This window comes from Amia ocellicauda, chromosome 10, assembly GCF_036373705.1.
Source record: "Amia ocellicauda isolate fAmiCal2 chromosome 10, fAmiCal2.hap1, whole genome shotgun sequence".
In the NCBI taxonomy this organism is placed as follows: Eukaryota; Metazoa; Chordata; class Actinopteri; order Amiiformes; family Amiidae; genus Amia; species Amia ocellicauda.
The window spans coordinates 21016387-21043658 of NC_089859.1; the positions used below are offsets into that span (position 1 = coordinate 21016387).

A 27272-nucleotide genomic window follows, 5' to 3' on the forward strand; every position below is an offset into this window, starting at 1 on the left:
AGAGGCAGATGATTTTAATATCGTAGCACATTAGTTCTAAAATGCAAATTCATGACTTGATTTTTAGCAGAGATTTTCTCTAGCAATATTGTAAAACACTTTTAATCATATTCTTCACAGTATGGATCTTGCAGTATTTATGAATTCAGTATCCACAGAGACCTCGAGCCCTCGGGCTGACTCAGCACTTGCCATTTACAAACATGGACTTTAACACAACCCCCGGATCTCCTGGGAAAAGGTTTTCATTTCCTGGGTCTCTGCTACGCCGTTCCCTTGCCAGGGGTTAGATATTAACTTTGCCTCTTCAGCAGGTTATATCCACATGAAACCATTCAATTCTTCTTAAAGATGATTTGTACTTTCCTGATTGATATTGAGGATCAATATCTCACACAAATTCAGACAAAATGCTCATAGATCTTATGAATATGGTTTCCTAAGGGAGGAATACATTATGTGTTTTTTGTTTGCTGTTTTTTGTTTCAGACTGTCCTGAAAACACAACACATTCACACAAAAAGCCACAGTATGCATCGGCAGACATTTCCAGTAATGCAGTGATGATTAAAACACACTAAACACACTTTAGTACTGTAGGCTGCAATAAAACCAACTATAATCAAGCAGGATTACAGTGATATGCTAATTATACAGCTGGACCGTTTCTTATTCACCTTACAAACTAATTCTGAAAATGCACACAATCCAGTTTTTGATCCTGATTTTAATATCACAAGAGTACAGCTGACTGGCAATTGTGTGTGTCTTACTGAAGTAAAACCAAGGAAGGAAGTATAAAAAAGTATAGATCTGTAGTACAATCTTTAGTAGCTTTAATAATTATATACAATCAAACTGCAAGGAATAGTATCTTTGTTAATCATTTATTGCCAAACTTTCCCTAAATATCAAACTCCAGAATCTCAGTGGGGTAAAGATGGGGCAGAATGGGAGCTCAGTGTGTTATTCCCTTTCCTTCTCTTTCTTTACTTCAGCCTGGCTGTGTGTTTTGGGTCAGTACCATCCCTCAAACAACACAAAACCTTCACCCGCCACATTACATCCTGAGGGGGGCTTGTATACTACTAAAGAAGAGACTAACACGGTGTCAATACTGCGTCACCTGTCCGCACAGAACAAAATAACACCACACCCCCACACAGCCAATCCCCACGCTGCACCGTAGGCACCGCACAACCTGTCAGTCTCTGCACATCTTCTCGCTGTCTTCTCTGGGAGCTGAAGACAAAGACGTTGTTTCGGGTGTCCAGTGCTGTTGTGACATATCCTCCTGGTTTTGGTTCAGCAGTGAGTGCAGCCTAGCAGATTAAGCAGTTATACCCAGTTACACAAACAGGTCCCACCCCAGGCCGTGCACAACCTCATCTCAAAGACTCGGTGCATCTCAGAGACGCACACAATCTGTATTCCTTCATGCACATCACTCACCTCACCCTCCTTGGCCAGTTAGATCAGGTGCACTAAATTAATGAGTCTGCGCTGTATGAACAATACATGTACCATCTCAGACAATAAACTATAACGGGCAACTGACTGTTCTCAATACTGTGGGGATGAGCAGACCTGCCGCAGCGACTGTGCCGTGTTGTTCTGCTGCCATCTTGTGGATAAAGATGATAACTGCGTGCAGTTCAATCAAGTTATCACCTTATTGTTATTGTCTTTTGAAAATAATATTATTATTAACAGAGGGTACCAGTCTGTTGTACTTTCATGTTCAGCTTTCATTGCAATATTTGAAGTAGGTTTATCATTTCCCTTCGTAGGGATACGGGCTATTGTGTAACTGTATTATTTGGATTTGAGAGAAACATAGGCTGGTTATGTTATTGTAATTCATGATATTTATATAGTTGATGTGATATGGAAATGGCCAGCCTGCGGGCATAGATGGGGCAACTGGTCTCAGTGTTAAAACCCACTTCTGAACAAATGGAGAAGTAGTTAAGGCACAGGCATCAACACAGAGCAGCCAGCTTGGTCTTTTGCACAAAGGTGGGTTTGAGGTAGAAAGTCATTAGACTGATTATATATATGGGTAAAGAAGTGCTAGAACTGCATAGTGACATTGTCTCCACCTGAATATTACATATTTGCATAGTACAAGAGACAAAAGACGGCGTGTGATTGGCGGCTATTACAGTGTCAAACAAAAATGTAGTCCAGCAGTAACTGAAGGGCCGCAGTGCCGAGCCTGTTCTGCACTTCAGTTTCATTACGATGATCAACCTGTTTGCTACTGACAACTCCTAACCAGAGCACGTCCTTGGCGCAGAGATAAGGAAGCAGGAAACTCAAACTCCACTTGCATAGGACAGCCCGTGTTGATCTTGGCATGCTTTTTTATTGATGCTGCTTTATTACTTTGAGTTGCTGTCGCATTTGCTGCAGCAAACTTCACACGCACACGGACACGTCCTACTTTTTGCTACCACAACCCCGCGATGACAGACGCCCGCCGCCCCGCCACTCCGCCGGGTGAGGAAGCCGCGGCGCTAGAGGGGCAGAGCGGGCAGAGCGGGCAGCCCGCCCCGGAGCCGCCGGCAGGGGGACGCCTGAGCCCCGACGTGCGCTCCTGGTTCAGCCCCTTCGCTGCGTCCCGTCTGTCTGCGTGTTGTCATGGAGGAGCCAAGATGGCGGTCCTGGCCTATAGCCTGGGCAAACGGGAAATAAATCAGTATTTCACCATCAAGAACGCCAAGCTGCTCTCCCTCGCCGCCGTCTTCCTGCTCACCGTGTTGCACTCGCTCTCTCGGCACTATGGAGGTAAGGCTGGGCGGCGCGGTGCGGTGCGGTGCGGTGCGGTGCGGTGCGGTGCGGTTGAGCTGACAGCCAGCCTTCCCTCGGCGCGGTCCTGTCCTGCCTCGCGCCGGTCCCGTGCAGGGGCTCCCCGGGGCGCGAGCTGTCACCTCGCAGCGCGCGACTGCGGCCCAAACGCGGCACAGGCGTTCAGAGCAGCCCCGCAGCGCACTGCACGGAGAGGCTGGTGCGTGTGTGTGGCAGTGATGCTGCCCTTTGTTCCTGCACGCTGGGCTGCCTCCGCTCCCTCGTTGCGTTTATCGCATCAACACGCGAGCCCAGATGGGTTTAGTGTAAAGGTGTCGCGATGGTCTTGTAACTGTAGTGTTGCAGGTGTGTAGCAACGTTCAGCTAGGTAGTGCCGTGTGGCTGCAGACCACTGATCCGCTCTAAAACTGGATCTCCATTGTTTTTAATACCGAATCCAATCAGCAATGGCAATACGATGACCAAGGACGCTATTATTGTTGTTGTTATAATTACTGTTATTATTATTTTCCACTATGTATGGTGCATTTATTTCATGGCACCAACCACAACAATTGCTTGCTGACACCCTGGTAGGGATTATGCCAATTCTTGCTAGTTGTGGCTTTTACTAGTCAAACTGGTCAGACCACTCCAGAAGAGTGACGTAGTGTTGCTGTAAAGCACGCAGGAAGTTCATTTCAGAAATATGAAGCCAGAGGATCTTGTGTAGATGACTTACCCCTCCTTTCCCCGGTGCAGCTACACCAGATTGTTCAGATGTTTGTGCATGTTCACGAAGATGGCATCACATATAGGAAAGTTCCAAAAATAAAGTGTGAAATGTTTTTATATATATACCTGAAGAAAGCAGTTTCCAGCAGTGGCCTGCTGTGTTTAAAAGTGTAACTGTGTCTTTGGCGCAGGGGGGGACACGTGCGAATGGCTCCTGTCCAGCGGGAAGTTCCTGGGAGAGGGTGTGTGGCAGCCCTATGGTTGTATGATGCACAGATATAAAAGCACGTAAGTACAGCAGTCTGATGGGATTGTGTTTCGCTTGGGCGCTTACTGGCCAACATGTTAATGACATACACAGTGACATCACACTATGTTTGTGTAGAAAGAGCTTTTGACCGCACAGTGACCCCCACACACACAATATCAGTGTACTGCCGGAAAACAAGGGGGCGAGAAATGGCATCAGCCAGAAATACATACGGCATTTATTGTTAATCTCTCAAAATATCTATGAACTGTAGATAAAAACAAACATAAAAAAACATTTACATAATCGGGGAGCTGCTCTTTCCAGGTGCACTTGGTTTCTACTTCTTCCAGGGAAGCTTATAACCGCTTTTAAATGCCATCTGAAAGTTACTTCTAATAGTTATTTGTACAGAAAAACATTAATTATATTATATAATTTATAAATGGCTCGCTGTGTCTGTATTTAATTTCAGGGAAGCAAAGGATTGTCTCCACCAGAAAAGAGTCGCGTTCGTAGGGGACTCCCGCATCCGCCAGCTCTTCTACTCTTATGTGAAACTCATAAATGCAGATGTGAAAGAGGAAGGAAACAAGGTATTTGTGTAGAATAGATTGGTCTTCACCCAGACATGTGTAACTGTCCGGGAAACAACTGCAGTGCAGAGTAATGACTATTTTAGTTTGTAGTCTCACTATAATGTCTGCATTGTTTCTCCTCCGATCTCCACACTGTCCTTCACATAGGGTCCCCTTACGCTGCTGATAAATGTGCAGTTTAGTGGGAGGAATTGTGTTATTCAAGTTGTACAGACATCATAAAAACACGAGAGAGTGTCAGATACCAACCACTCCCGTGTTTGTAGAGTGTGTCCGTTTGGGTACCGAGGCCTCGCTGACGGGTTTCGCTCTTTGCTTCTCCAGCACGAGAACATTCCTTTCGAAGACCGAAGCTCGTCGCTGAAAGTGGTGAGTGCTGTTAGTCTTCCTCGCCGGTCTTTGCCCTTCCTCAGAAAACTGGGACAGTGAGGGAAGTCCTTAGAAGTATGGATTCCCCATCACCTGGACGCACATCCACACGGAAAAGTGAACCTAAGGATGCAATGTTTTTTTATTTGTACTGCGTGGTGGCATAGTCGTATTGTGTTGATATCACCGTATTGTTAGGTTGTTAAGACAATTGATGTGAGATAATGTAATTCTAATCGACCCTATCCCTTGTAGGATTTCTTATGGTACGCAGAAGTAAACAACTCTATGAAGGATCAGTTGATGTCATGGACCGAGGTTAGCACGACTGTTTTTAAACCTCTGCACAGGAAAAAAGTGTGACCGTCGCAGTGTAAAACATCAAAAAGATGCACTGAATTCATGGAACGAAAATATGTTGGTGACTGAACACGTGTTAAAAAGCCTCTGGCAACGAACACGATTGAAATCGTTCTACTGATTATAACATTCTTGTACCTTATATTTCTTACATTTTCTTGACATTATTTATGTATGACGTGTCTTTATAGCCCTTCATGCTATGGAATTGTAATTATAATAATAATGGAGTGATCTGGGATGGTGATGTTGAATGGAGGGTCTGCAGTTTGTTCGAGTGTGTGTCTGTCAGTCCTGTGTGTAGTGGGCGGGGCAAATTGTTTGGGGATCTGAGCTGGAGGAATTGTGGTCCGGGTTTGAAGGATGACTCCGCGAGGGAACAGCGGGGGCGCCGTTATTTGGGGAGACGACCACAGGAGTCTAGGGGTTCCGAGGAGTAGAAGTAGTTTTGTGTTCGGTGGCTGCCTCGTTTGTTTTCGTTAAATCACAAAGATTTTGAAAATTTTAAGTGATCTTAAGAATTGATTTAAAAAAAAGTTTTTAATCACAAGTATTAAAAATTTGAAATGTTTTTATTTGTAAATTGTAAAATACTTTAAACAATAAAACAGTATTGCCTCGACCTCGACTGCTGTTGCGCTCGAGCCGGTGAACGAAGCGCTGTGACAACGATGACATTTAATTCCGTGTTTATTTCAGAAAACCGCCATGAAACCAGATATAATCGTCGTGGGAGCTGCCACGGTGAGTGAAATATAGCGATCTCTGATTTCCTGTCACGACCACGTCTGGCGTTGTGTTCCCCTGACGTGTTGCGTGTCTTGCAGTGGTCGATTAAGCTACACAATGGCAGCAGCGAGACGCTCCACCAGTACAAGGCCAACCTCACGGCGGTGGCGTACGTGCTGCAGAGGCTGGCCGAGAGCAGCGATGTGTTCTGGGTCCTGCAAGGTGATGCTGACAGCCGACCGATACTTTTATCCCCTACCCCAAACACAAGGATCGGTCGCTTCTTTCTCCAAGGATGTTCTTCTCTTCTTGTGTTAGAGAGTCTTCTCTTCTCTCCTGTATCTCCAGACCCGGTGTACGAAGACCTGCTGAGCGACAACCGGAAGATGATCACCAACCAGCAGATCGACTGGTACAACGAGGCGGCGCTGTCCACCCTGAGCAGCGCGGAGAGGAGCGCCGACCTCCGGGTCAAGATCCTCAGAGCCTCCCGTCTGGCCGCGCAGGAGACCATGTCCGAGTCGCTGGACGGCCTCCACCTGACCGAGAGCACTAGAGACGTCGTGAGTATCGAAAGGGGGGGACACCACGTCCTTCACACGTCTAACCGGTCCGGCCCATTTCATTATCCTCTCCGGCGTTTCCTCAAACCTCAAATCTGTGACATCAGCTGCAGAATTGAAGTCGAGTTTTGTTCTGTTGCTCTCTATTTCCACATTATTATTTCACCGGGAAATCGACCCTTTAAAACCAGGGCCTCGTTTATAAGGGGGTCTTGGAACACAAACAAACAGACGGCACATTAACGGATGTGTGCTACAACATTTTAAAAAGAAAATACTAAAAATAAACATTAAATCGATTAACCGGCACGATTTACAAAGCAGTGGCATGTCGTTTTAATGCCAGATAATATGACTAATGAGAAACCAGGGTTGGGAAAGTTATTCCAAGTCTTTGAGAGTCAATGTGCAAATTAAAGAAAGTTCTCCCTTCAAGTACACAACAACAACCAGGCTAGCAGTACCAGAGCGTAAATTATAAGTATTTCTGCACTTAACTACCAGAGTAGACAAATATAAAGGGACCGATCCATCGATAACAATGGTATCATCTACGAGTAGGTCATGAAAAACTTGATATCGACTTGGCGATGATGTGTCAGAAAGGGACTTTGACAAACCTACCACATAAGTTACACAAACATCTGATTTATACAGAGATTGTTTACAAGCAGTTGAGTAAATGTAGTGACCGGTAATTTAAAATTGGTAGAATCGTAGCCGTCACCAGCTTGAGTCTGCTGATGATGAAATGTCCCATGATGCATTGTCAGCCGCCTTCTTGCATTTTATTTGATGCAAGAAGAAGGCTGACAATGCATCATGGGACATTGTGTGTGATGTCTTGTGTGTCTGTCTCCTGTCCACAGGGCACGATGGTCCTAATGAACTCCGTCTGCAATAAGATCTTGAAACCCATCGACGGCTCGTGCTGCCATCCCCCGCCGCCCGCCACCACCGTCCAGCTGCTCACCGCCTGCTTCTTCCTGGCGGCCATCGGCGGCTTCCTGGCGCTGAACGTGCTCTGCTCGGAGCGGCACCGTAGGGGTAAGCACATGGCCGACGTGGAGAGCGGCGAGGACCGCAAGCCCGCCGGCGCCAACGCGGCCGCCACCCTGAAGGTGCCGTTCCACGCCGTGTGCAAGCTGGGCCTCATCATGGCCTACTTCTACCTGTGCGACCGGGCCAACGTGTTCATGAAGGAGCAGAAGTTCTACACGCACTCCACCTTCTTCATCCCCCTCATCTACATCGTGGTCCTGGGGGTTTTCTACAACGAGAACAGCAAGGAGGTGAGGGGTCGGGTTGTTGAGGCAGCCGATGTCTGTCGAGTTGAGTTGTGCTCGGCGGCATCTGTTCGTAGTCGTTGCAGGCAGTTTTGTGTTGTTGATCTCCGTCTGTTTGTATTCTCCCCAGACAAAGCTGCTCAATCGGGAACAGACGGACGAGTGGAAGGGCTGGATGCAGCTCGTTATTCTCATCTATCACATCTCCGGTGCCAGCGCGGTGAGTACACAGATCCCTCCCGTCCCTGCGGGCAGTCCTCTGAGGGCGGCAAACACCACGACAGTGAAACTAAACGCGACAGGCTAATTGCTCCGAAGGGCTGTTTGCGCACAAGGTATCGTCCATGCAGGGTGTGACGTTTCAGAACACGCAGAATACCATGAACACGTGCTTTTGGAGACAATACCTTACAAATCTGTGATGCTTTTGCTGGTGGCGGTAGAATGTCTTTCTTCTGTTCTAGACCGACGTCTCGCAGATAAAGGTGCAGCACTGTGGGATCTTGTTTTTCCTGTTTGGGTCGAGATGCGTTTGTGTGCAGATAAAACGGCTGATACCCATGTTTAATTCAGTGTCATTGTGTGTGTAACTGGATGCCCATCTGCTTAGTTCGCAGTGTCTGATTGTGTTATTTTTCTGCCAGCGCCGAGCTCTGCCAAGCACCACGCAAGTGAGGGACGATGTCTCGTCTTCTCCTGACCGTGTCCTTCTCCCTCTTCGCAGTTCATTCCCGTGTACATGCACGTCCGGGTCCTGGTCGCCGCGTATCTGTTCCAGACGGGCTACGGCCACTTCTCCTTCTTCTGGCTGAAGGGAGACTTCGGCCTGTACCGGGTCTGCCAGGTATGTTCGATTGCCCTCCTGAGAGCGTGGTTTTCTGTGACGCGTCTCGTTTGAGGATCCTTGCCGTGGACGCAGCTGCGAGAAACACAGTGGCTTTCTCGGGACTCGTGACTGGAGTTTAATTGATCGTCGATCCGCAGTGAAGGGTGAAGAGAGAGCAGTTATTGTGTCGCTGTGCAGCTGTGTCCTGTAATTAAAGGGCTCGGCTTAGTGGTTCTCTAAACCTCATTGTGTGGCAGGCGAGAGCAGTCAGCTGTGAAATGTGTGTGTAGTGAAAGGTGGGGCAAGATTATGTCTGTTTTATTTGTGTGTGTGTTTATATATAATGTGTGTGTGTGTTTATATATGTGAGTGTTTATATATATATATATATATATATATATATATATATATGGTAGGATGATAAACCAAGAACGCTCTACAGGATGTTTTGGGTGGTGTTGTATTTGCTAAGAATATAATGGATTAGTCCGAAAGGTATTTGTTTTGCGGCTTGAGGCTTGAAAACCACGGATTCCTTGATAGGAGGCGCTCATCTTTAATTTTTAATTTTTCCCATTTTGTCTCTCCTGTAGTGTCGTGGGTTTGATGCTCCCACACTGTATTTCTTTACATTTCCTGTACAAATGAACATAGAGCGAGAAACCTGCTCTCGTTCTTTTGTTTTCCTTGCAATGTTCTAAATTGTGAAATATCCACTAAATAATGTTAAACCAAACCAAACAAAATAAGTGTTTCCAAAAAACTGTTAGCGCATACTGTGCATCTTCAGCACCGCAATCCACTGCTTTCTGCTTCACTGTTTTTATTTGCTACATAAGAACATAAGTTTCCAATCAAGAGGAGGCCATTCGCCCCATCGTGCTCGTTTGGTGTCCATTAATAACTAAGTGATCAAGGATCCTATCCAGTCTGTTTTTAAATGTTCCCAAATTGTCTCTTCAGCCACATCGCTGGGGAGTTTGTTCAGATTGTGACGCCTCTCTGTGTGAAGAAGTGTCTGCTGTTTGTACAGTGTTCCTCTGTATCGATCAACCCGATTGGAGCTCAGTTCTGAGTGGAAACTGAAACGAGAAACTGGCCCTTTTCTGTCTCCGTAGGTCCTATTTCGGCTTAACTTCCTGGTGGTCGTGCTGTGTCTGGTGATGAATCGATCTTACCAGTTTTACTACTTCGTGCCATTAGTAACTTTCTGGTTTGCGGTCATCTATGTGACTTTAGCGATGTGGCCCCAGATACTCCAGAAAAAAGCTAACGGTAACATTTGCATATTATTATTTTCATTTTTGCTTCATTCAAGATTCATGTTTTCTGAATAATTCAGTGGGGGAGGGAATCCATCTTTGGCACAGCAAGTGTTATTATACAGTTTGAAAACTGACAAAGTATCTTGAGGAATAGACAGGCCATCAACAGTTTAACAACGTAAATGTTTAAGTATTGTAAAAGTCACGAGGGCTTTAAGATCCTGCAAATTCTGCCAAATCATTCCTATTTAGATCATCTTCTGCTTGACCTGAATTGATGACAGTGTGTGTAACGTCTTGTGTTTTCACAGCCAGTGGGATCTGGCACCTGGGCGTGATGCTGAAACTGCTGGCCCTGCTGCTGTTCATCTGCTTTCTGATGTATTCGCAGGTACGCTGCGTACATTGTAAAGATATATTTTAGTTTGTTTTTTTTCTTTTTAACCCTTCGTCCTCCCCCTGTCTTCCAGGGAGCTTTCGAGAGTATTTTCTCCGTCTGGCCGATATCCAAGCTGTTTGAGCTGCAGGGGAGCGTGCACGAGTGGTGGTTTCGCTGGAAGCTGGATCGTTTTGTACGTAAAGAAAAAAAACGAAAAATAACAATGACGTGCCTGGAATAATAACCTGTGATTCGGAAATGGCTGAAACCCTTCTTCCTTATTTTATAAGTCGCACAGAAGTCTCTTTACTTTTCACTGTGTTGTTTAACGGTGATGCTGTATTGAACGCCTCGTCTGGCCCTCTCTCTCAGGCCGTGATTCATGGGATGCTGTTTGCGTTCGTGTACCTGCTGCTGCAGAAGTGCCAGGTGCTGTCCGAGGGCAAAGGAGAGCCGCTGTTCTCCAACAAAGTCTCCAACTGTTTACTCTTCGTTTCGGTCGTGTCTTTTCTGGTAAGTGTTTCCGAAGCGCTCCGGTGACGACTGAACGTTCATGCGCACCTGCACAGAAACCCAGAGTTTATGACATTCATTTTTTATCTTCTTTATGCTCTAGTTATGATTGAATCAGATTGGTACACTCTTATCAGTATCATAACTGGATGTAAGTGTTCTGGTGTCAACTTCTAACGAAAGCCACTGTTCATGGTACAGCTCTCTGGGTGCTTCTGTGCTGGTTCAGGCATGTTGATTTCTTCGCAGACTCGTAGATAGGAGGTTATTTCCGTGAATGTGGTTAAAGTAACGTGTTTGATTGTTACAGACCTATTCCATATGGGCGAGCAGTTGCAGGAATAAGACCGAGTGCAATGAACTGCATCCCTACATATCGGTTGTACAGGTAAGGGTTGACATGGAAATATGTGAAGTCTATTCTGGAGCGGCGAAAAAAAAAAAAAAAAAAATATATATATATATATATATATATATAAATTCTATATTCTGGTAACCGTTTTCCACTGTGAGGGATATGATTTATGCAGAGCATCCATAAAAGGGAAATCTGTCTCTTGGTTGTGTTGGTCGTGGGAGTGTTTCCAACTGAAACCAAAACCAAAATATATGAGTGTGAGTGTGTCACTGTCAGTGTGAGTGTGTCATTGTCAGTGTGAGTGTGTCAGTGTCAGTGTGAGTGTGTCATTGTCAGTGTGTCCATGTGTCAGTGTGAGTGTGTCATTGTCAGTGTGAGTGTGTCTGTGTCAGTGTGTGTTGTCCTGTTGATCTAAAGTTACTGAAGTCACGTGTTCTTCTCTCTCTCTTCTGGCAGATTTTAGCTTTTGTTCTCATCAGGAACATCCCTGGCTACGCGCGTTCTGTTTATAGTTCATTCTTCGCATGGTTTGGCAAGATCTCTTTAGAGGTAAGACACCGTTCACCGAGATTCATTGTGAACACTGTCATTATTACACCATTCAGGCAATATATATAACAATGGATACTACACTACTAAAGGATATTGTGTAGGCCACTGACCTAGAGCCAGCATTTTAAACTATATTCATTCTGATCATTCAGTTTACACAATGTGAATTTCATCAGATCATATTTGTTTAAGGCAATTATCTGGGATCATGGATCAGCATTCTGCAAATGAGCACAAAATGACTAATGTACTTTCTAATGTTCTTGTTTACAAGCAGACAAATCTATCAAGCATAATTCTTAAATAAATGTATTTTCCAGATATGTTTACTTGACCATGGTCTCTATTTCTGTGCATTTGAGCACATTGACAAAATTCAGCAATACAACACGTACGTAATTTGAATTCCAAAAATAAAATGATCAGTTATAATGTGGACCAAGAAGAGAGATTTATTCTTCTGTATTAAAATGAAAATATGTAAATATAAATAAGCACAAAAATCCTTTTGGAAACAACTATAATAGTTCTTACTGTGGATGTTGTAAATGCAGTCATTAAGCTGCTCTCACTGTCAAACATTTCATTGCTCATCATAGGGTACTTTAAACCTCTTGGAGCTTTACTGTGACCTTAATTTGTTATGGATAACATACTGCAAAAGTTGTAATCAAAAGGACAGACAGCTGGTGAAAACCAGTACATTCACAAAAATAGGAAAAAAGAGGAGTAGAGCTTTTGCCCAGTTTGTTAATACCATACAAAACAATATATTTTAAAAACAAAAAACACATTCCAGGAAAAAGATGCTGTTATACAGAAGTAGACAAATGCAGTAATGTGCAAGCACCTAAAGAACTGCCAGAGTTAAATATTCGGGTTTGCTTTCCTCGTTGTTTGTCGGCTGCTTCTCTCTGTGAGGGTCAGTGACTCCTGTGCCGCGACGAGAAATCGGTCTGGATTCTCTTCACGTTTGGACTGAAGGTCTTGCTCTGTTTTGTTTTATTTCCCACCCCAGCTGTTCATCTGCCAGTACCACATCTGGCTGGCCGCCGACACCAAAGGCATCCTGGTGCTGATCCCGGGAAACCCCATGCTGAACATCGTGGTGAGCACCTTCATCTTCGTCTGCGTGGCCCACGAGATCTCCCAGATCACCAACGACTTGGCCCAGGTCGCCATTCCCAAGGAGAGCCCGGCGCTGCTCAAACGGATGCTCATCACGGCCGTGTTCTTCATGGCTGTCCTGGTGCTGTCTATGCGCGAGCGGCCCGGACACTGAGCCCCCCTCGGGCCGCGGCGCCCCCCGTAACGGACGCCCCCGAGGGGAAGAGGGGGGCCGGACGCTGTGTGCGTGGAGGAGGCGGCGCTTTGTCGTTCTCGTGACGAGTGAAGCACCGAAGAAGGACACGACAGTTTTGTTTTGTTTTTTTGAATACAAGCAACTCGGCATCGTCTTGCTTTGATTTTTTCAATGTCTGTTACACAAAAAAAGAAGGAACAACAACAATCCTCGAGATACCTGGACACTCTGTATTTAAGTGTAAATTGAGGTGTTTTATACCGTTTTCTGTGCTCGTCGTTGTGGGTGGGTTTATTTTCTGTCCCTGAGACTGAAACTCGGACGGAAGTTCAGGCGTTTGTGACTGTGTTTTGTTTTTATTGTGACTGAATCTTATTTCAGACCACGCAGAAATGCACTTTTTAGGTACCTTGAAACGTTTAGGAGGTCGTTAGATATTATTTTGCTTTCTGACTTTAATGCTGCCGTCTGAGGGGTGAACAACCACTTTCATCACTATATAGATAGATATAGAGCGGATCAATACCTCTTGATAGATGTTACCCCCATACGTCAGTAGCCGGGGTACCTGTGGAGCTGAATTTAGTTTTGTTTGGTTCTGCCTCGGGAGCCCGGACTGTCCCTGCCCGTCCCAATGCCTTGTACTGAAAGGGTCAAAGCGAGTGGGTTTGTGCGATTGCTCTGCAGCCACATATACATTTGTATCTGATCTTCTATTTATTATTATACATCTACAAATATTTATTCCTGATATAAGTAATTTATTATGAGATTTAAAGTTATTGTTAATAGAACAGTCTTTCCTCTGGAGGTCCCGAGGCCCGGCCGAGACCCCCAGCATCGAGGGATTCACCCGGCTTGAATGCGGTTTCTGACGAGCAAATGTCTATGGTACATTTCTTCTATTTCTATTAATCTCAAACACAGGCTGAGGCCTCCACGCCTCTCCAGTCCAGTCAGACCCACCGTGTCGACCCAGAGGCCCGTCTTACTGGACGCAGTGGTCCACAGACGAGAGCCGTCGCAGTTATTGTTTCTGTCCCCCTTTCATAAACACTGGATGTCGGAAAATATTTCCCCTTGTGGTCTTCCTTCGCCACAAGTGTTTTTCCACACACCAAAATAATGACAGGGGGCCGAGGAGGGGATGGGGGTCTGTACTGTCAGACGATTCTCTTTTCTTAGCAGATTTCTTTTGTTTTTTACCGCAAGGGTTTATTTTCCTCCAGTTCCAGTGGATTTTAGGGTGTTTTGGAATGATCGTGGCTACAAGGGTAGCTGTGATGAACGCTGAGGTTGTGCTAGCTCATTTATTATTCCTTTAAATGTTGCTAATGCTACGCAGTGACACACACACAACCACAATGGCCGCCAACTGGTGACAGTTTGGGGGGACAAACTATTTCCCACCTCCCTTCTTACTGACCAAATACCCTAGTCAAGGCCAGTACCTTTGTTTCTTTTCAAAGCCATGGGGGTCCGTGTTTTGATACTTATTTCACTTCGCAGATCTTCGTTTTCCTCACCAAGGTGTTTTGCAAATGTGTATGGACAGATATAATTTAATACAAGTGACCTGGACTTCATTTGAGACTCGAAATCAGCTCTGTTTTCAAGAAGACGAAAGGAAGATGTTTAGAATGATTAGAATAGGAATAAATGCTTTAGGTCTCCAACTGGACTGGACTTCGGCGTATGAATGTCCCAAAATGTGTACGAAATGCGTTTAAGCACTGAACACGGTGGTCTTTAAGCCACAAGCTTCTTGAACGGGTATTCTTAATTTGTAATTAGGTCTGAAATTAAATGAAAGCTTTTATACAGATGTTAACGTGCTTTGTGTTATAACTGAATGAAGGCCTTTATAGAGAGTCGTTGTTTACCTGTCTTTATTTAGCATTATCGTGCGCATGGCCTGGTCATGTGACCGAGGGACAGCACACTGTTGTGTATATTTTTGTTATTTTTGCTGTTATTATTTAAGAGAAAGACGCCAGTTACATGTTGATGAGCCTTGTTTGTTCTTTTTGTCGACTCATGAATAGAGGGATGTTGTGTGTAGATCTTCCTGTGGTTTCTCAAGCTGACCTTCGACCATTTTTATTTATAAATGACTTTATTCTGTTGAATATAATTTATGTTTATGATAAAATTCCTTCTTAAAATGCATGTCTGTGAGGTTTTGTTCTCATCGCATCCTTTTAAAAGAGCATCATCCTCGTATAACAAGCCTCACCGTCTCACTGGGACCCAGGTGTTTACAGTCACACTGAACATTTATACATTTACAAAAGAGTGGGATACCCATAACCCCCCACAGATTGAAAGATATCTGATCTACGTGATTCAAACTAAAACAAATAAGAACATGAGTGTCCAATCGAGAGGAGGCCATTCACCCCATCGTGCTCGTTTGGTGTCCATTAATAACTAAGTGATCCAAGGATCCTATCCAGTCTATTTTTGAATGTTCCCAAATTGTCGCTTCAGCCACATCGCTGGGGAGTTTGTTCAGATTGTGACGCCTCTCTGTGTGAAGAAGTGTCTCCTGTTTTCTGTCTTGAATGTCTTGAAGCCCAATTTCCATTTGTGTCCCCGGGTGCGTGTGTCCCTGCTGATCTGGAAAAGCTCCTCTGGTTTGATGTGGTCGATGCCTTTCATGATTTTGAAGACTTGGATCAAGTCCCCACGTAGTCTCCTGTGTTCCAGGGTGAAAAGGTTCAGTTCCTCAGTCTCTCAGTAGGACGTTCCCTTCAGACCTGGAATAAGTCTGGTTGCTCTCCTCTGAACTGCCTCTAGAGCAGCGATATCTTTCTTGAAGTGTGGAGCCCAGAACTGCACACAGTATCCAGATGAGCTCAAACTAGTGCATTGTACAGTATGAACATCACTGCCCTTGTTCTCAATTCTACACTAATAACTATATATCTCGGTCTTCTTTGCAGTGGTTTGAGCAGGACACCAAAATGACTATTTATAGCCCAGGTATAAAAATTGATTATTTTATTCCATCTGATATCTTTAAAAATACAGATTCAATGATACACAAAATATTAAAAAATATTAATCCTTTACAAATGAACCAATTATTTATTTTGCCAGTATATATATTTTTTTAACGTATTAGTCTACTGCAACGCTGAACACATCTGCACAATGACATCGAAGTATTGGGTATCGAGCTACGTTTGGCACATGCATATCGGCAGTAACATCAGAAAATTCCATTCAGTCGTGTATTAAAAAACGTGTAGTGCTGATCAGTTACAAATTCAGTGCTTCTGTCAGTTTCCTCTCTTCAGGAATACCATTTACCTGAAATAAAGGAGAAGGAAACATAATATAAATAAAGAGAGCAATTAATGTGCTTCGTTTATTAGTAGCCACACATACTAGTCAATACTAAGCAAGCTTTTTAGATGAAGAGTACCATTTTTCTTATTAGCTGTATCATCAACAAAATGTAAATAACACTTAATTCTGTGAAGATGCACCTTGGTATGAAATAGTTGTATCAAACCCACGACGGAGGTAATAAAAAAAGCTAGAGATGCAGATGTTTTCTTTGAATCAGCGTGGGGTGTACGAAATCAGTATCAAAAGATAAAAGGTGAATATAATTCAACTATGCACACGCTAAGATTAAATAGAACCATTTCACTGGATTTGTATCGGCATGAAAATGTTTTTAAACCTGGACAGCATGATCTCAATCAGTAAAGCTGGGAGCAAACTGACCCCACGTTTAGGGTTTCTATCCCGTCTGCCAGGGGTTCGATGTCAGGTGTAAAGACTTGGTGCAGTTTCTACACTGCCGCTCGAACTGTAACTAATTATTCAGACATGCAAACACACGGACCCAACAGCACCGAAACATCCAATACAAAACATGGTACTTGCCTCCAGCCGTCGAAACGTTGACATACAATAATTACCTCCTTCATTGAGAGCAGCAGATAAATAGACAAATGTGTTGTTTAGTATGTTAGAAGCCCACCCCAACCCCGTCAAAAAAACAACTTCTGCAATAAATGAAGTTAATTCAGTTGTACACTAGGGGGCACCGGGGAACCACATCTCTGTACACTCAGACATTCGATCAGACGTTGGCGTTGGCTTGTGTGGAGGAGCTGCTGCTGTTGCTGATGTTGGCAATATTTGAATGATCTATTTCTTGATGTGTGTGGTTCCAAGCAGCTTATACAGTCGATGCACACTCACCTGAGGGCTGCTGTGGGATCTGAGTCTGATTTTGCAAATTCCTGTAAAACAAACCACACGTCTATCAACACCGACGCATGTGACCAGAAACAGAGACACAAGCTTCAAGGCACTCCTTTCAAAAGTGCTCCAAATGGGGTCAGATCATTCTCTTTCCCCTCAACAAGTTTTACCTTGTAAAGGTATTTGAGTCCAGTTTCAACTTTCAGCTGCACTCACAAAATAAAAAAGGCTTCAAAGCACGGAAAGACAGCTTTTCTAAGTTCCTCAGCAGTGGGACAACAGTCCAAACACCAGTCAGGTTGATGGGATTAGCAGAGTGAACACAAAGTACTTAAGATGTCTACATGCTTAAGATGTTTGCAGATGTAGAAACACAGACATGGAGAAAGGCACGTGAAGTCCTTCATACACTAACTAAAGCAGAACCTTTGTATAAGAGCTTTAACTATGGGGCGTTGTAGGCCGTCCCGCGTGCCTCTCCGGCCCATCGTGTGTTTCTGACACACGGACACTTTGTCAAGGGGAGGGTAACAGCGCGACTCACGCCTGCGTCTGCATCAGGGGCATGCTGGTCGTCTCGAAGCTGTCCGGGTGCAGCGGCGGCACGATCTCGCCGCTGACGGGGTGGAACACGGGCAGGGTGGACAGCGGCCAGGAGATCTCGCGGTTCTTGGACATGTTCCTCAGATCCTTGGTGGACTTCTGGATGGAACTGTGATGGACCAGCTGGATGCTGCAACGGGTGAGAAGGAGAGCCAGGTTGGGCCGCGGCTGGGTTTCTCTTTGCGAAACAACACACACGGGCAACGCAACTGTGTTTCTGAAGAACCAAAAACTGAAAACAATGCCAGGAACAAGAAAACTGTGTTTGCTGTGATTGATTGATTTTAAAAAACAGCCTTTATTTCTCTATTCGATACCTCGTGTGGTTTGCAAATGTTTCTGGTGATTAGATAACAACTTTCCTTTTCTTTTCTCTCTTAAATGTGCACATGGGCGTGTTGTGTGTTCTGCTCTCACTGGGCCCTCGTCCTTAGTCCTCCTAATTAGTGACACTAATTACTCTCGCTTTAATCGCCCCAGGTGGATGATGAGTCCGAGGGGCCCCCAGCAGCCTCCCACACAATGAGCTGAGCCACACTGAGATGAACGTGATGGATGATCTCAATGCATGAAACACATATCGGGTATGAATGGGTTTGACGTGATTGGCAGTGGGCGGGGAAACAAAAACTCTCAAACGACAATAAACAAACAAATAAATAAATAAAATAAACTCAATACAAGCCACAGGAAGGAGACACTTACTCTGGTGTTTGCAAGTTTCTTTTTTCCCTAGAACAAAACAAAATTAATGAATTAAAGACTAGTATCATTAGGAAGGACATCCACACAGTCTAATGGAGACGCTAATGGCTGCCGTCGACACAGGAGCAGAAGACTGGTCAGCCTGGCGTCACTCACACATGGCACTGGTGACGGCAACACGACAGACATGGCAATGCTGGGATGGATAGAAATAAAGAGGTCAAAAATAATGTGAAACATGAGTGTGGGATGAGTCCACGGATGGCGAGATGAAGAAAGAAAAGAAAAGAAATCAATATGCATGAGGACAAGATGCTCGTTTACTGGGACTGTCACCCTCTTCTCTCGCTCCCTCGCCTGGCCTACACATACACAGAGCAATCCTGCGCATACATGTGTGTCCTTCACTAGTCTGCTGAAGGAAAGGAGGGTGGAAGAGACACTGCAGTGCGTCAAGCCCGAGCTACACTGCGTCGAAGAGTGCGTGACGCCCCACGCATCATCTGCGCAGCTCGGCAGATGTAGTCGACACACGCGGCGCCGCTACCGTGTCAGTAATGGAAGCTCCAAGCAGTGTTGAAGCTAAAGATCGCGTTTACTCTGCGGTTCGGGTGTGTTGTGCTCGGCGCCGTGGTGTCGGGGGCTTGAGGGGACTGCATGCGCACACTTACACCCCTTCGCGGCGGCAGCACATGGCGTAGCCCAGGATGATGAACAGGACCATGGCGACGGCCGAGGGCACCGCCAGCGTGAGCAGGAAGTCGGAGAAGTAGTCCCGGCTCTTCAGCGAGTCCGAGGGCGGGTTGTACTCTCCGATGTCGGGCAGCACCCCGCTGCCAGGGTCTGGTTTCTCCTTGATGACGGAGACCACTCTCGTTATATCGACCTGGGAAACGGGGGGGGGGGGAAAAGGACAATGAAACAGTGACCATACAACAACAAGAACAGCAAAAAACAGACACATGCTCATATAACTATCTATCTATATCTATAACTGGGGATTTTATTTCGTTTTACGGGATCATATGCTCAAGATAAAACAGGAAGTAGTGTTGGAAAACTGTCGGACGCCTGTGAATTTGTGTTTGCTCACTTCGTGTGGAAGGACTGTATGAGCTTAACTCCCAAGTTGGCAGTAAGCCAGCAGGGACATCTTCCAAGCTGCACGTTCTGCTACACCAAGGAAATCAAGAAATCAAGAAACCAAGGCACATTCATTTCTCCATGTTTCCATTTGTAAGATTTCCTTCACAGTCACAGAGGCTGTAGCCCGACAGGACACTACTGACCTCCTCAACACCTCTCCCAGCGATGCTCACCGCACTTATCACATCTGAGCAAAATTCACTCGCACACCTCCGCCAAGATCGTGGAGATAAAACCGAGAAGGTGAAAAGCTGTCTGTCAGCTGGACATTTGTTTCCAGCACAGATCCCAGCATCCTTGTGGGTTTGTCAGCCACAGGCACGTGAAACCAAACCGAAATGAAATGATCTTGAGATAGAGTGCTGCCGCCGCAATCACAACCGTCACCGCTAATCTGACAGCGGGATGAATCTCGGAGCTTTCCGTCAGGGAGAACAGGCGCTCACCAGGGAAATCTTGCACCAGTCGATGTTGAACTGCGCCCTGAACTTCTTATCGCAGCTGACCATGGGCTCCATCTCCTGGCTGCACCTCAGCTGGTTTTGCGGAGTCTCGACTTCCTTCAGGCAGGAGGAGAAGGGGACGTCGGCTCCCACCATCACGTACACCCTGCGGGGACAAAGATCGAGTGCAGCGTTCCTTATGGCTGACGGAGCCGGGATATTTGGCCTGAGACTTTATTCTGAAGAGCGGGAATAAACGTTCATGAGTAAACGAGGCTGCAGTGTGTGGTTGTAGCGTTGCGCATCACAAAACAGCTAAATGTTGTTTTTATGTATCGGGCAGCGGTATCCAAGCCGACTTATCAATCACTGACACACTTGTGCTACACACACGCAATCTCGCAAGGGTGACTTCATCATACAGGGCTCACCCTTCCTTCAGGTCGTTGATTGGGAGCGGCACCCTGCCTCCCCGGTCCAGCGCCGACGTGATGTTGATGGCGTTCAGTCGCTCTGGCTGCCAGACGTTTTTCACGGCTCCCAGGAAGTCCCCCAGGACCTCGCTGGCCAGCATCTCCTCCACGTTCATGTTCTTGATGTAGAACTCGGCCTGGTACGGCAGAGGGAAGTCTGGAGGGCGAGAGGAGAGTGTGACGGAGGTTAACGCCACACTGTCTCAATACAGTGAAGGAAAGGGCTTCTGCAGAGAGGGACATTTTATGTAACAGGGCTGCTGAGATGAGGTGATAGAACTGTATAGTTAATAATATATGTGAGTAAAACTGTCAATAATTTATCAGTAGAATACCGTACTTACAGTTACAGTTTAGTACTTAAAATGCGAAAATATTCATCTGAACCTCGTCTGATTGCCATTTCAATCTCCGGTAGAAAGAGCAGCATGTTCCTAACCCCACAAGCAGCTTCAACAGAAGAAATGTGGCCCCCCGGAGTCACTGGGCACAGATTGTGGGCCCATCATCCTGAGAGGAGCACCAGTGGATTATTTAGGACTGACGTTACAGTGGACACAACAGCACTTGGCCGTCACCGCCTTGCTGAAGGGCCTCAGTCCATCTTGTGTCCGTAGATCAGAGGCCGGCTGCTCAGCTGACCTCTTTGCTCTGCCTCAGGACACTGAGAGTGGACACAGGGAGGGTCTCGCCTCTGGGGGGAACTGAAGTAAAACAATTGCCCCCCGATTTCATCCCCGTGCGACATCACAGATACCCATGGGGCCACCTCGCCTCTATTACTCCGGTCTCTGTCTCCGGAGGCTGTGTGCGCTTACCGTCGGCGGACATGATGTTGATGACCAGGTTGTGCCTGGCGGTCTCGAATGTGCGTCTGTTGTAGGCCGTAATCTGCAATGGACACACAGAGGGGAAGGTTCGAGCTGCGATCACAACAGCTTATAGAAAAACTTCCCGGTAGAATAATGTACACAGAATGCAAAAAACAACTAAAACCATGAGCTCGAACACACAGTGCGGATTAAAACAGGGCGGCCATCTCTGCACTCAGTGAACATGAGGAAATGGGAGGAGGACGAGGTGGAGGAAAAGATGAAGCAGAAGAATTTGAAGGAAGAGGAGATGAACAAGAAGAATTAGAAGAAGAGGAGGAATGAGAAGAAGGTTAAGAAGAAATACAAGAGGGACGTGAAGAAACGTCCCAGGGTAGAGGACGTACCTCAATGATCGTTGCTTTGCCCACATGTTCGGCCGTCGGGGACCCGTAGAGAACGCCGTCGCTGAAGGGGGTCCTCTGGATGTATCTCAGCCAGCCTGGCCGGTCTGGGTAGCCCATTAAATTAGTGTTAAAAGTGATTGGGTCATTGCTGGCATCCCCTGTGTCGGTGCCACAAAACAGGAAACACAATTAATGAAAAATCTCGGATACAGTTGAAGCTTTTAGGGGGAGATATATGGTACTTGAGACCCTGATCTTCCAAGGGAAGATGCTCAACTTTAGCCTTGGATTTAAAATGAAATCTGGGGCCGTAATCACATGGCTCTCTGACATTTCACTCCTGGGTGACATGTTTGTATTCTGAGTGAGATGTGGTGCCATGTCTGTGAATCACTTTATAGAAACAACTCCACAGCAAGCAGCCTCTCCGATATTAATATAATGCAGGGGAATAATCTGATATCAATGGGACAAATTGATATATCAAGACGATCAATCTCTAATCAGAATTTAAACATTTGCAAGGCAGATATCTCATGAAGAGTCAATGCGACGGCGCATTTATAAAGCAAGTGTCAACAAACAGCATACCAGGCTTCGGATAGGGAGGGAATTCCCCCTTAAAATATTCTCTCTCCAGAACATGGACAAAGAGGACCCCTGCAGATGGATAGACATTGCGGTCTGCGTGTGACCTGGAGAGGATAGTGAACACTGCAGCCGGGGGGCGAGAGACAGACAGACAGAGAGACAGGAGGCAGAGAAAGAGAAGTAAGTCATGCACCAGCCGCCAGCCATGCAGCAGCAACCTCCAGCCCCCCCCCAGCGCGTGGACTGGAAGAGAAGCAGATACCAGGGTGAGAATCTCTCTGCAAAATACAATATAGGATACATTACTCAGCCTGGCTTAGGATAAACTACTGGGCAAGCAGATGTGGTAAATAAAGACAGAGGAGGAAGTCAACCAAAATGTGCATCTTTCTGAAATAAATGTTATTTTCGAAGCTTAATCTGAAAAATATATATAAGTATCATAATTTTATTTCTGCTTGTCCTCTCACCCAAAACATTCCATGAAACGGCACAAGGATTCACAATAAGAACGCAAATGTATAAAAGGTTTCATTCACACATCCTATTTATCAACGTGGGGATTTTAAATCATGGTTTCAGATAGTCTGTTATACATACTGAGACATAGCACAGCCCCCTGAACCGATCACCGCATTCGGACTCTTCTGGGTTGTGGTTCTAGAACTCCATATCTGAAATTCCTTTCAAACGTATCTTCTCCTCGTATTTGCCGATCTTTCCTCTGTTTCAAGATCAAACCACCTGTTACGGACACTCTTTTCTGTGAAATACTGCCCGAGAGATAATATCTTCTGGGATGCAATCAAATCAAATCACACAGAAAATGTTGTTTTCAAACATGGACATGTAATCCGAGATACAGTTGTAAGCGCGGGTCAGCTTCTCCATGTTCATAATGTAAGTATTCACTTTAATGAGGGGTTTGAAGTCGTAATAAGCTTCCCAATCTGTACTGAGTTATTCTAACCATAAACCTGCCAGTCGGTGTAAATGATTCCCTCATCTGCTTTGTGTGTTTTTCGGTTTAAAGATAGATCCCACCAAAGTCAGCTTCAAGACTCCTGTACTACAAGCAGGGTGCAGTACAGTAATACCATTCAACATGACTTTAAAGCTAAACCAATGAAACGGCCCCGCTGAATCTGGTGCCATATGGCTGAAGTCAAATCACTTCCAGTTAAGATCAATGGCGTGAAGCTAAGCCGCTGAAGGGAGGGACTTCGGAGGAAAAAGTGGGTTATCTGTGACGCTGGGGTTTATGGAATATGTATCTAGTGCTGCTCAACACTGCTGAGTCCATACTGTTTTAACACCCAACACTAGAAGGAAGAGATACCACGAGCTTCAGACGAACACCCCATGGTGTTTCATACTGAAAGAGGAAGGAACTTATTTAATTTATGTGACTCCCCTTAGAAAATAAGTTATTTCTAAAGCATAAGAATAATGATAATTGAACTGTAACAGCTCTGATGCCTCCGGTGTTTGTAATCGTTAGCTCACTGTACTGGGATGTGTGTTTTGTATTGATTGTATTTACTGCACTTTGTAATGCTTGGAAATGTTTCTCGTGAATAATCATCACCATCAACATTATACCATTTCCAACTCCTAAAAGCCCCACTTTGCTTTATTTCACTGCATTCAGCACAATCCACGGGAGGAAGCTGTCTGTGAGCTTGTGCTGCCTGTGATTGCGGCTGCAGCTTATTGTACATTTCAAAAAGGCAACCCCCAAGATGTGGAAACACAGAAGGACATAACAATGTGAAACTAACTACAGACCACAGCTCTCATCTAAATATTCAAAGTCACACTAGATGATACCGATAATAATGTACTGTAAGAAATGACAGGGTTGTTTTTTGTTGTTTGGTTATTTACCACTCGGCTCTTGAGACCACAGAACTCATCCTTAAGAGGAGAAGGTCCTCCCACATGTGCCTGAGCCACAGCTTAGCAGAGCCTCCCAGATGTGGATGAAGAAGCATTACAGAGCAGATGGCTTTCCAAGTTAAACCGGCATCCCCACTGAGGCCCTGCTTCCATGGAGAGCGCCGGCTAAGCCCGTATAGCCTCTCTCAGCATGCAGCAGAGGCCCCGACCTTACCAGATCTTCGTAAGGCTCTTACAACCACGTCTGATTTGTGGCCATCGCAGTGATGACGGAAAAAGCCCTTTAAACAGATCACCCATGGAAAGGTAAAGCTAAATTCTCCGGCTCTGGGACAGAGTGAGCCATGTTGGATTCAAGGTGAGTGGGACTGATGTGCCCAGAAAAACGTATGATCCTTTTCTGTAAACTACCTTTCCTTCAGTTCGTTGGTATCTCAGGGGTCTCCATTCCCAACAGTGGGAAGAAGAGTCCTTTTTTTTATCTCTCTTGACTTGTTATTTAACACAGTGTCATTACTGTCGTTACGATCAGCTTCAAAGCATCTGAGAAGATGTTTTCTTCCTTGCCAACGAGTCGTGACATTCCCTCTGATCAGCAGTTTCAGGGCCTGCGAACATCTCATGAATCAAACGCCCTCCTGGCATCTCACACGTCACATTCGATTACATCAAGCCTGGCCTTCAACTCAAACGTTCACGTATGGCTCAGTTGAACTCCAAACTTATTTTCGTCCTTTACTGTACACTATCAACACTGGAGATAAGCAATGACATTGTGGCTTCACTTTCCTTTGGTTCTAGCTGCTCTTAGTTCTTCACATCTTTTCTCTGTCCTGAATCGAAAAACAATGTAAGGAAGGAGCTGGTTCCCTTCTTCTGACTTTCTTCCTTCTTCTTTCGATGTGAGAGCCGCCTCACAGTGACCTTCGTGTTCAACAGAGGCCATGGCCATTGCGGGTCCAAGCCAGACCCACAAGCACACACCTCCTGTGTATATGTAGTCGTACGTGATCGGTTACTTGACCTTCCTGTACACATACCAGCTGTATTTTGAATGAAGAGGCCTGTGTGCACACCAGTGTGAGTAAATTCAGATTTGCAGCAGTGTGTGTGTTATTTTTCCTTCTGGTTTTTATTTTAAACCGTATGATGTACATAATTAAAACCTTTAGGTGAAAAGTACATCCGTGATTCATCCGGAGGATTGGCAGAACTCTCTTCTGGTCTCTGGGAAGAGCCTCCACCCAGACTTCAGAGTCTTCCTTGACTTTAAAGACAGACCAATATTACACATCCCAGAATATCCCAGCTCTCTCCAACGAGAGGGATATCTAGTCAACTATGGCACCAGCCCCACATCCTGACAGTCCAACAGTAGGGTTCCCATAATCAATGACACGGGTCTATTGGCTGAACGGAGCGTGGGGCGCATTCTGGGTAATTTGGGTTTGTCAAGGGCTGGACAACTATACTGTCTTGTATATTAATTTTGTGGTTTTTAATCAATAATATAGTTCTTATGATATTTGTTTTGTTTTTGTTTTTCCTATTGATACAGTGTATATACAGTGTGTATATATATATATATATATATTAGTGAGCTATCAAAAGTAAACGGGGCTGAACAAATCAATGAGAAACCAGGGCAACCATAAACGACAATAATAATAAGAACAGCAGACGTAAAGAATGATGAAAAAAGGATTAAGAGGGAAAAGATATAGTTTTGCCACTCAGTGTTAAGAAACAGCACAAGGCGTTGGAGGGGGTGTTAGAATAAGGCGGGGGTAATTATCCCCTGGTTAAGGGAGTCACACAGCTGTCCAGATGCGCATCTCCACTCACCGTTGGTCTGCACAGCTGCTCTCTGCCTGTTGATGAAATAACTGTGGATTTGGCTATTCCTCCAAAACACAGCTTCGTGTTTCACATCGGCAGTGCTTACTACGTGAGCTTTTATCCGAAACAAATAAAACAGCACATTAAAATCAGAATCAGAGATAGAATCAGCGGCAGAATACTGTACTGAGAATCGGCTGCTTTAATTGCCTACACACTCCGTGTTCTAGAACAGCAGGGCGGCTTGCGTCATCACAGATGTGTGCACGGGCATATGCAGGAAGATAAGGAGGGCTTTATTTCCAAATACAGCCCAGTTTCTTCGTGGGGTGTATACAAACGATATGGGGAAATCTCTCAGCTGTAGGCCTAGCTATACCCTGAATGTTGCGGCAAACTCTCGTATCCCAAGTAATAATTCAGTGCCTCATTCATCTACAATTACCCAAACGTACCGCAAAAGAAAATGCATGCAAGTAACAAACAGTGTATAGTAAAGACCATTCAAAACACACCTGGACGTTTTCAAAGTGCATATACATGTAAACGAAAATTGCCCAGCACTGTCGTGTTTTCCATTACGAGCTGGATAATGAGACCAATCTGCTGAGGCATCCGCACAGAACATACAAATAAAATGCAAAACTGTTTCAATGCATATTCGATACATACCGATGGACACACACACGAGAAAGGCTACAGGGTCCATAGTGTGTTGCTGGAAACGAAGGGGGTTTTGTGGTGATTGTCCGCAGTTTGACAGTGACAAGCATCCCCTCTACATCCCTCCCTCTCCTCCTCTCGCTCCCTCTCTCTGCCTCTCCAGCCCCGGCGCATTGTGGGAGAAACATGTGCTCCGCTTGGCTGGAGGAACATCTGGCGCAGAAGCTGGAAAATAAGATGCCATGTTTGGGCGGAAAAGGAGACACAGTAACTCCAGGGCAAGGACGTAATACACAAACAAAAAACAAAAAAAAAAACATAATGATATACATTGAAGGATGGTAATTGTACAGGAATTTAAATTTCACTCGCTGTATAGTGCAGCCTATGACTGATAATATATATTTATATTGATGAGCAGAATGAAACTTTACCCATGAAACGGTGTTGTTATGTTTAAAACCATAATCGTAGTATTGGTATTATATATAAATATACAAATACTACTACTACTACTACTACTACTACTACTACTACTACTACTAATAATAATAATAATAATAATAATAATAATAATAATAATAATAATA

General features: G+C 45.1%; 2 protein-coding genes and 1 long non-coding RNA gene across 9 annotated transcripts; 1 reads left to right on the forward strand and 2 right to left on the reverse strand.

The window, feature by feature from the left end:
* Positions 1-814: 814 nt before the first annotated feature.
* LOC136760195 (uncharacterized) lies at positions 815-3447 on the reverse strand. Its single transcript, XR_010820172.1, has 2 exons — positions 2759-3447; positions 815-2678 (listed from the first exon to the last, which is right to left on the reverse strand). It is a non-coding gene; the product is annotated as an uncharacterized LOC136760195 (long non-coding RNA).
* On the forward strand, positions 2469-15046 carry casd1 (CAS1 domain sialic acid O acetyltransferase 1). Its single transcript, XM_066715483.1, has 18 exons — positions 2469-2790; positions 3717-3813; positions 4251-4371; positions 4699-4743; positions 4999-5061; positions 5803-5847; positions 5931-6054; positions 6181-6395; positions 7265-7687; positions 7812-7901; positions 8406-8525; positions 9626-9782; positions 10084-10163; positions 10243-10344; positions 10524-10664; positions 10975-11052; positions 11479-11571; positions 12593-15046. Exons 1-18 carry the CDS (start codon positions 2469-2471, stop codon positions 12854-12856), a joined length of 2580 nt encoding a protein of 859 aa, XP_066571580.1. The 3' UTR covers positions 12857-15046.
* An 817-nt stretch (positions 15047-15863) lies between these two features.
* sgce (sarcoglycan, epsilon) lies at positions 15864-26841 on the reverse strand. 7 transcript variants are annotated; one of them, XM_066715485.1, is made up of 13 exons: positions 26692-26841; positions 26026-26051; positions 22282-22404; positions 21691-21848; positions 21290-21362; positions 20430-20628; positions 20002-20164; positions 19081-19295; positions 18410-18436; positions 17646-17834; positions 17099-17139; positions 16778-16815; positions 15864-16192 (listed from the first exon to the last, which is right to left on the reverse strand). In XM_066715485.1, the coding sequence occupies exons 1-13, from the start codon at positions 26790-26792 to the stop codon at positions 16142-16144; spliced, it is 1404 nt and encodes a 467-aa protein (XP_066571582.1). In that variant the 5' UTR covers positions 26793-26841; the 3' UTR covers positions 15864-16141. The 7 variants fall into 7 exon arrangements, with proteins under 7 accessions (XP_066571582.1, XP_066571581.1, XP_066571587.1 ...); XM_066715484.1 differs by having other exon boundaries at positions 26026-26133; positions 26692-26832; XM_066715490.1 differs by lacking the exon at positions 22282-22404.
* Between the last annotated feature and the right edge of the window lie 431 nt (positions 26842-27272).

Excerpts from the sequence above, each read along its gene's own strand:
- casd1 (XM_066715483.1), top strand. The coding sequence starts at position 2,469 with ATGACAGACGCCCGCCGCCCCGCCACTCCGCCGGGTGAGGAAGCCGCG. Across the intron at positions 7,688-7,811 it reads ACAACGAGAACAGCAAGGAG|ACAAAGCTGCTCAATCGGGA; the intron begins GTGAGGGGTCGG and ends TATTCTCCCCAG. Across the intron at positions 11,053-11,478 it reads CCTACATATCGGTTGTACAG|ATTTTAGCTTTTGTTCTCAT; the intron begins GTAAGGGTTGAC and ends CTCTTCTGGCAG.
- sgce (XM_066715484.1), bottom strand. The coding sequence starts at position 26,728 with ATGGACCCTGTAGCCTTTCTCGTGTGTGTGTCCATCG. Across the intron at positions 21,849-22,281 it reads CCCTCCCTATCCGAAGCCTG|GGGATGCCAGCAATGACCCA; the intron begins GTATGCTGTTTG and ends GCACCGACACAG. Across the intron at positions 17,835-18,409 it reads AGAAACTTGCAAACACCAGA|CATCCAGCTGGTCCATCACA; the intron begins GTAAGTGTCTCC and ends CACCCGTTGCAG.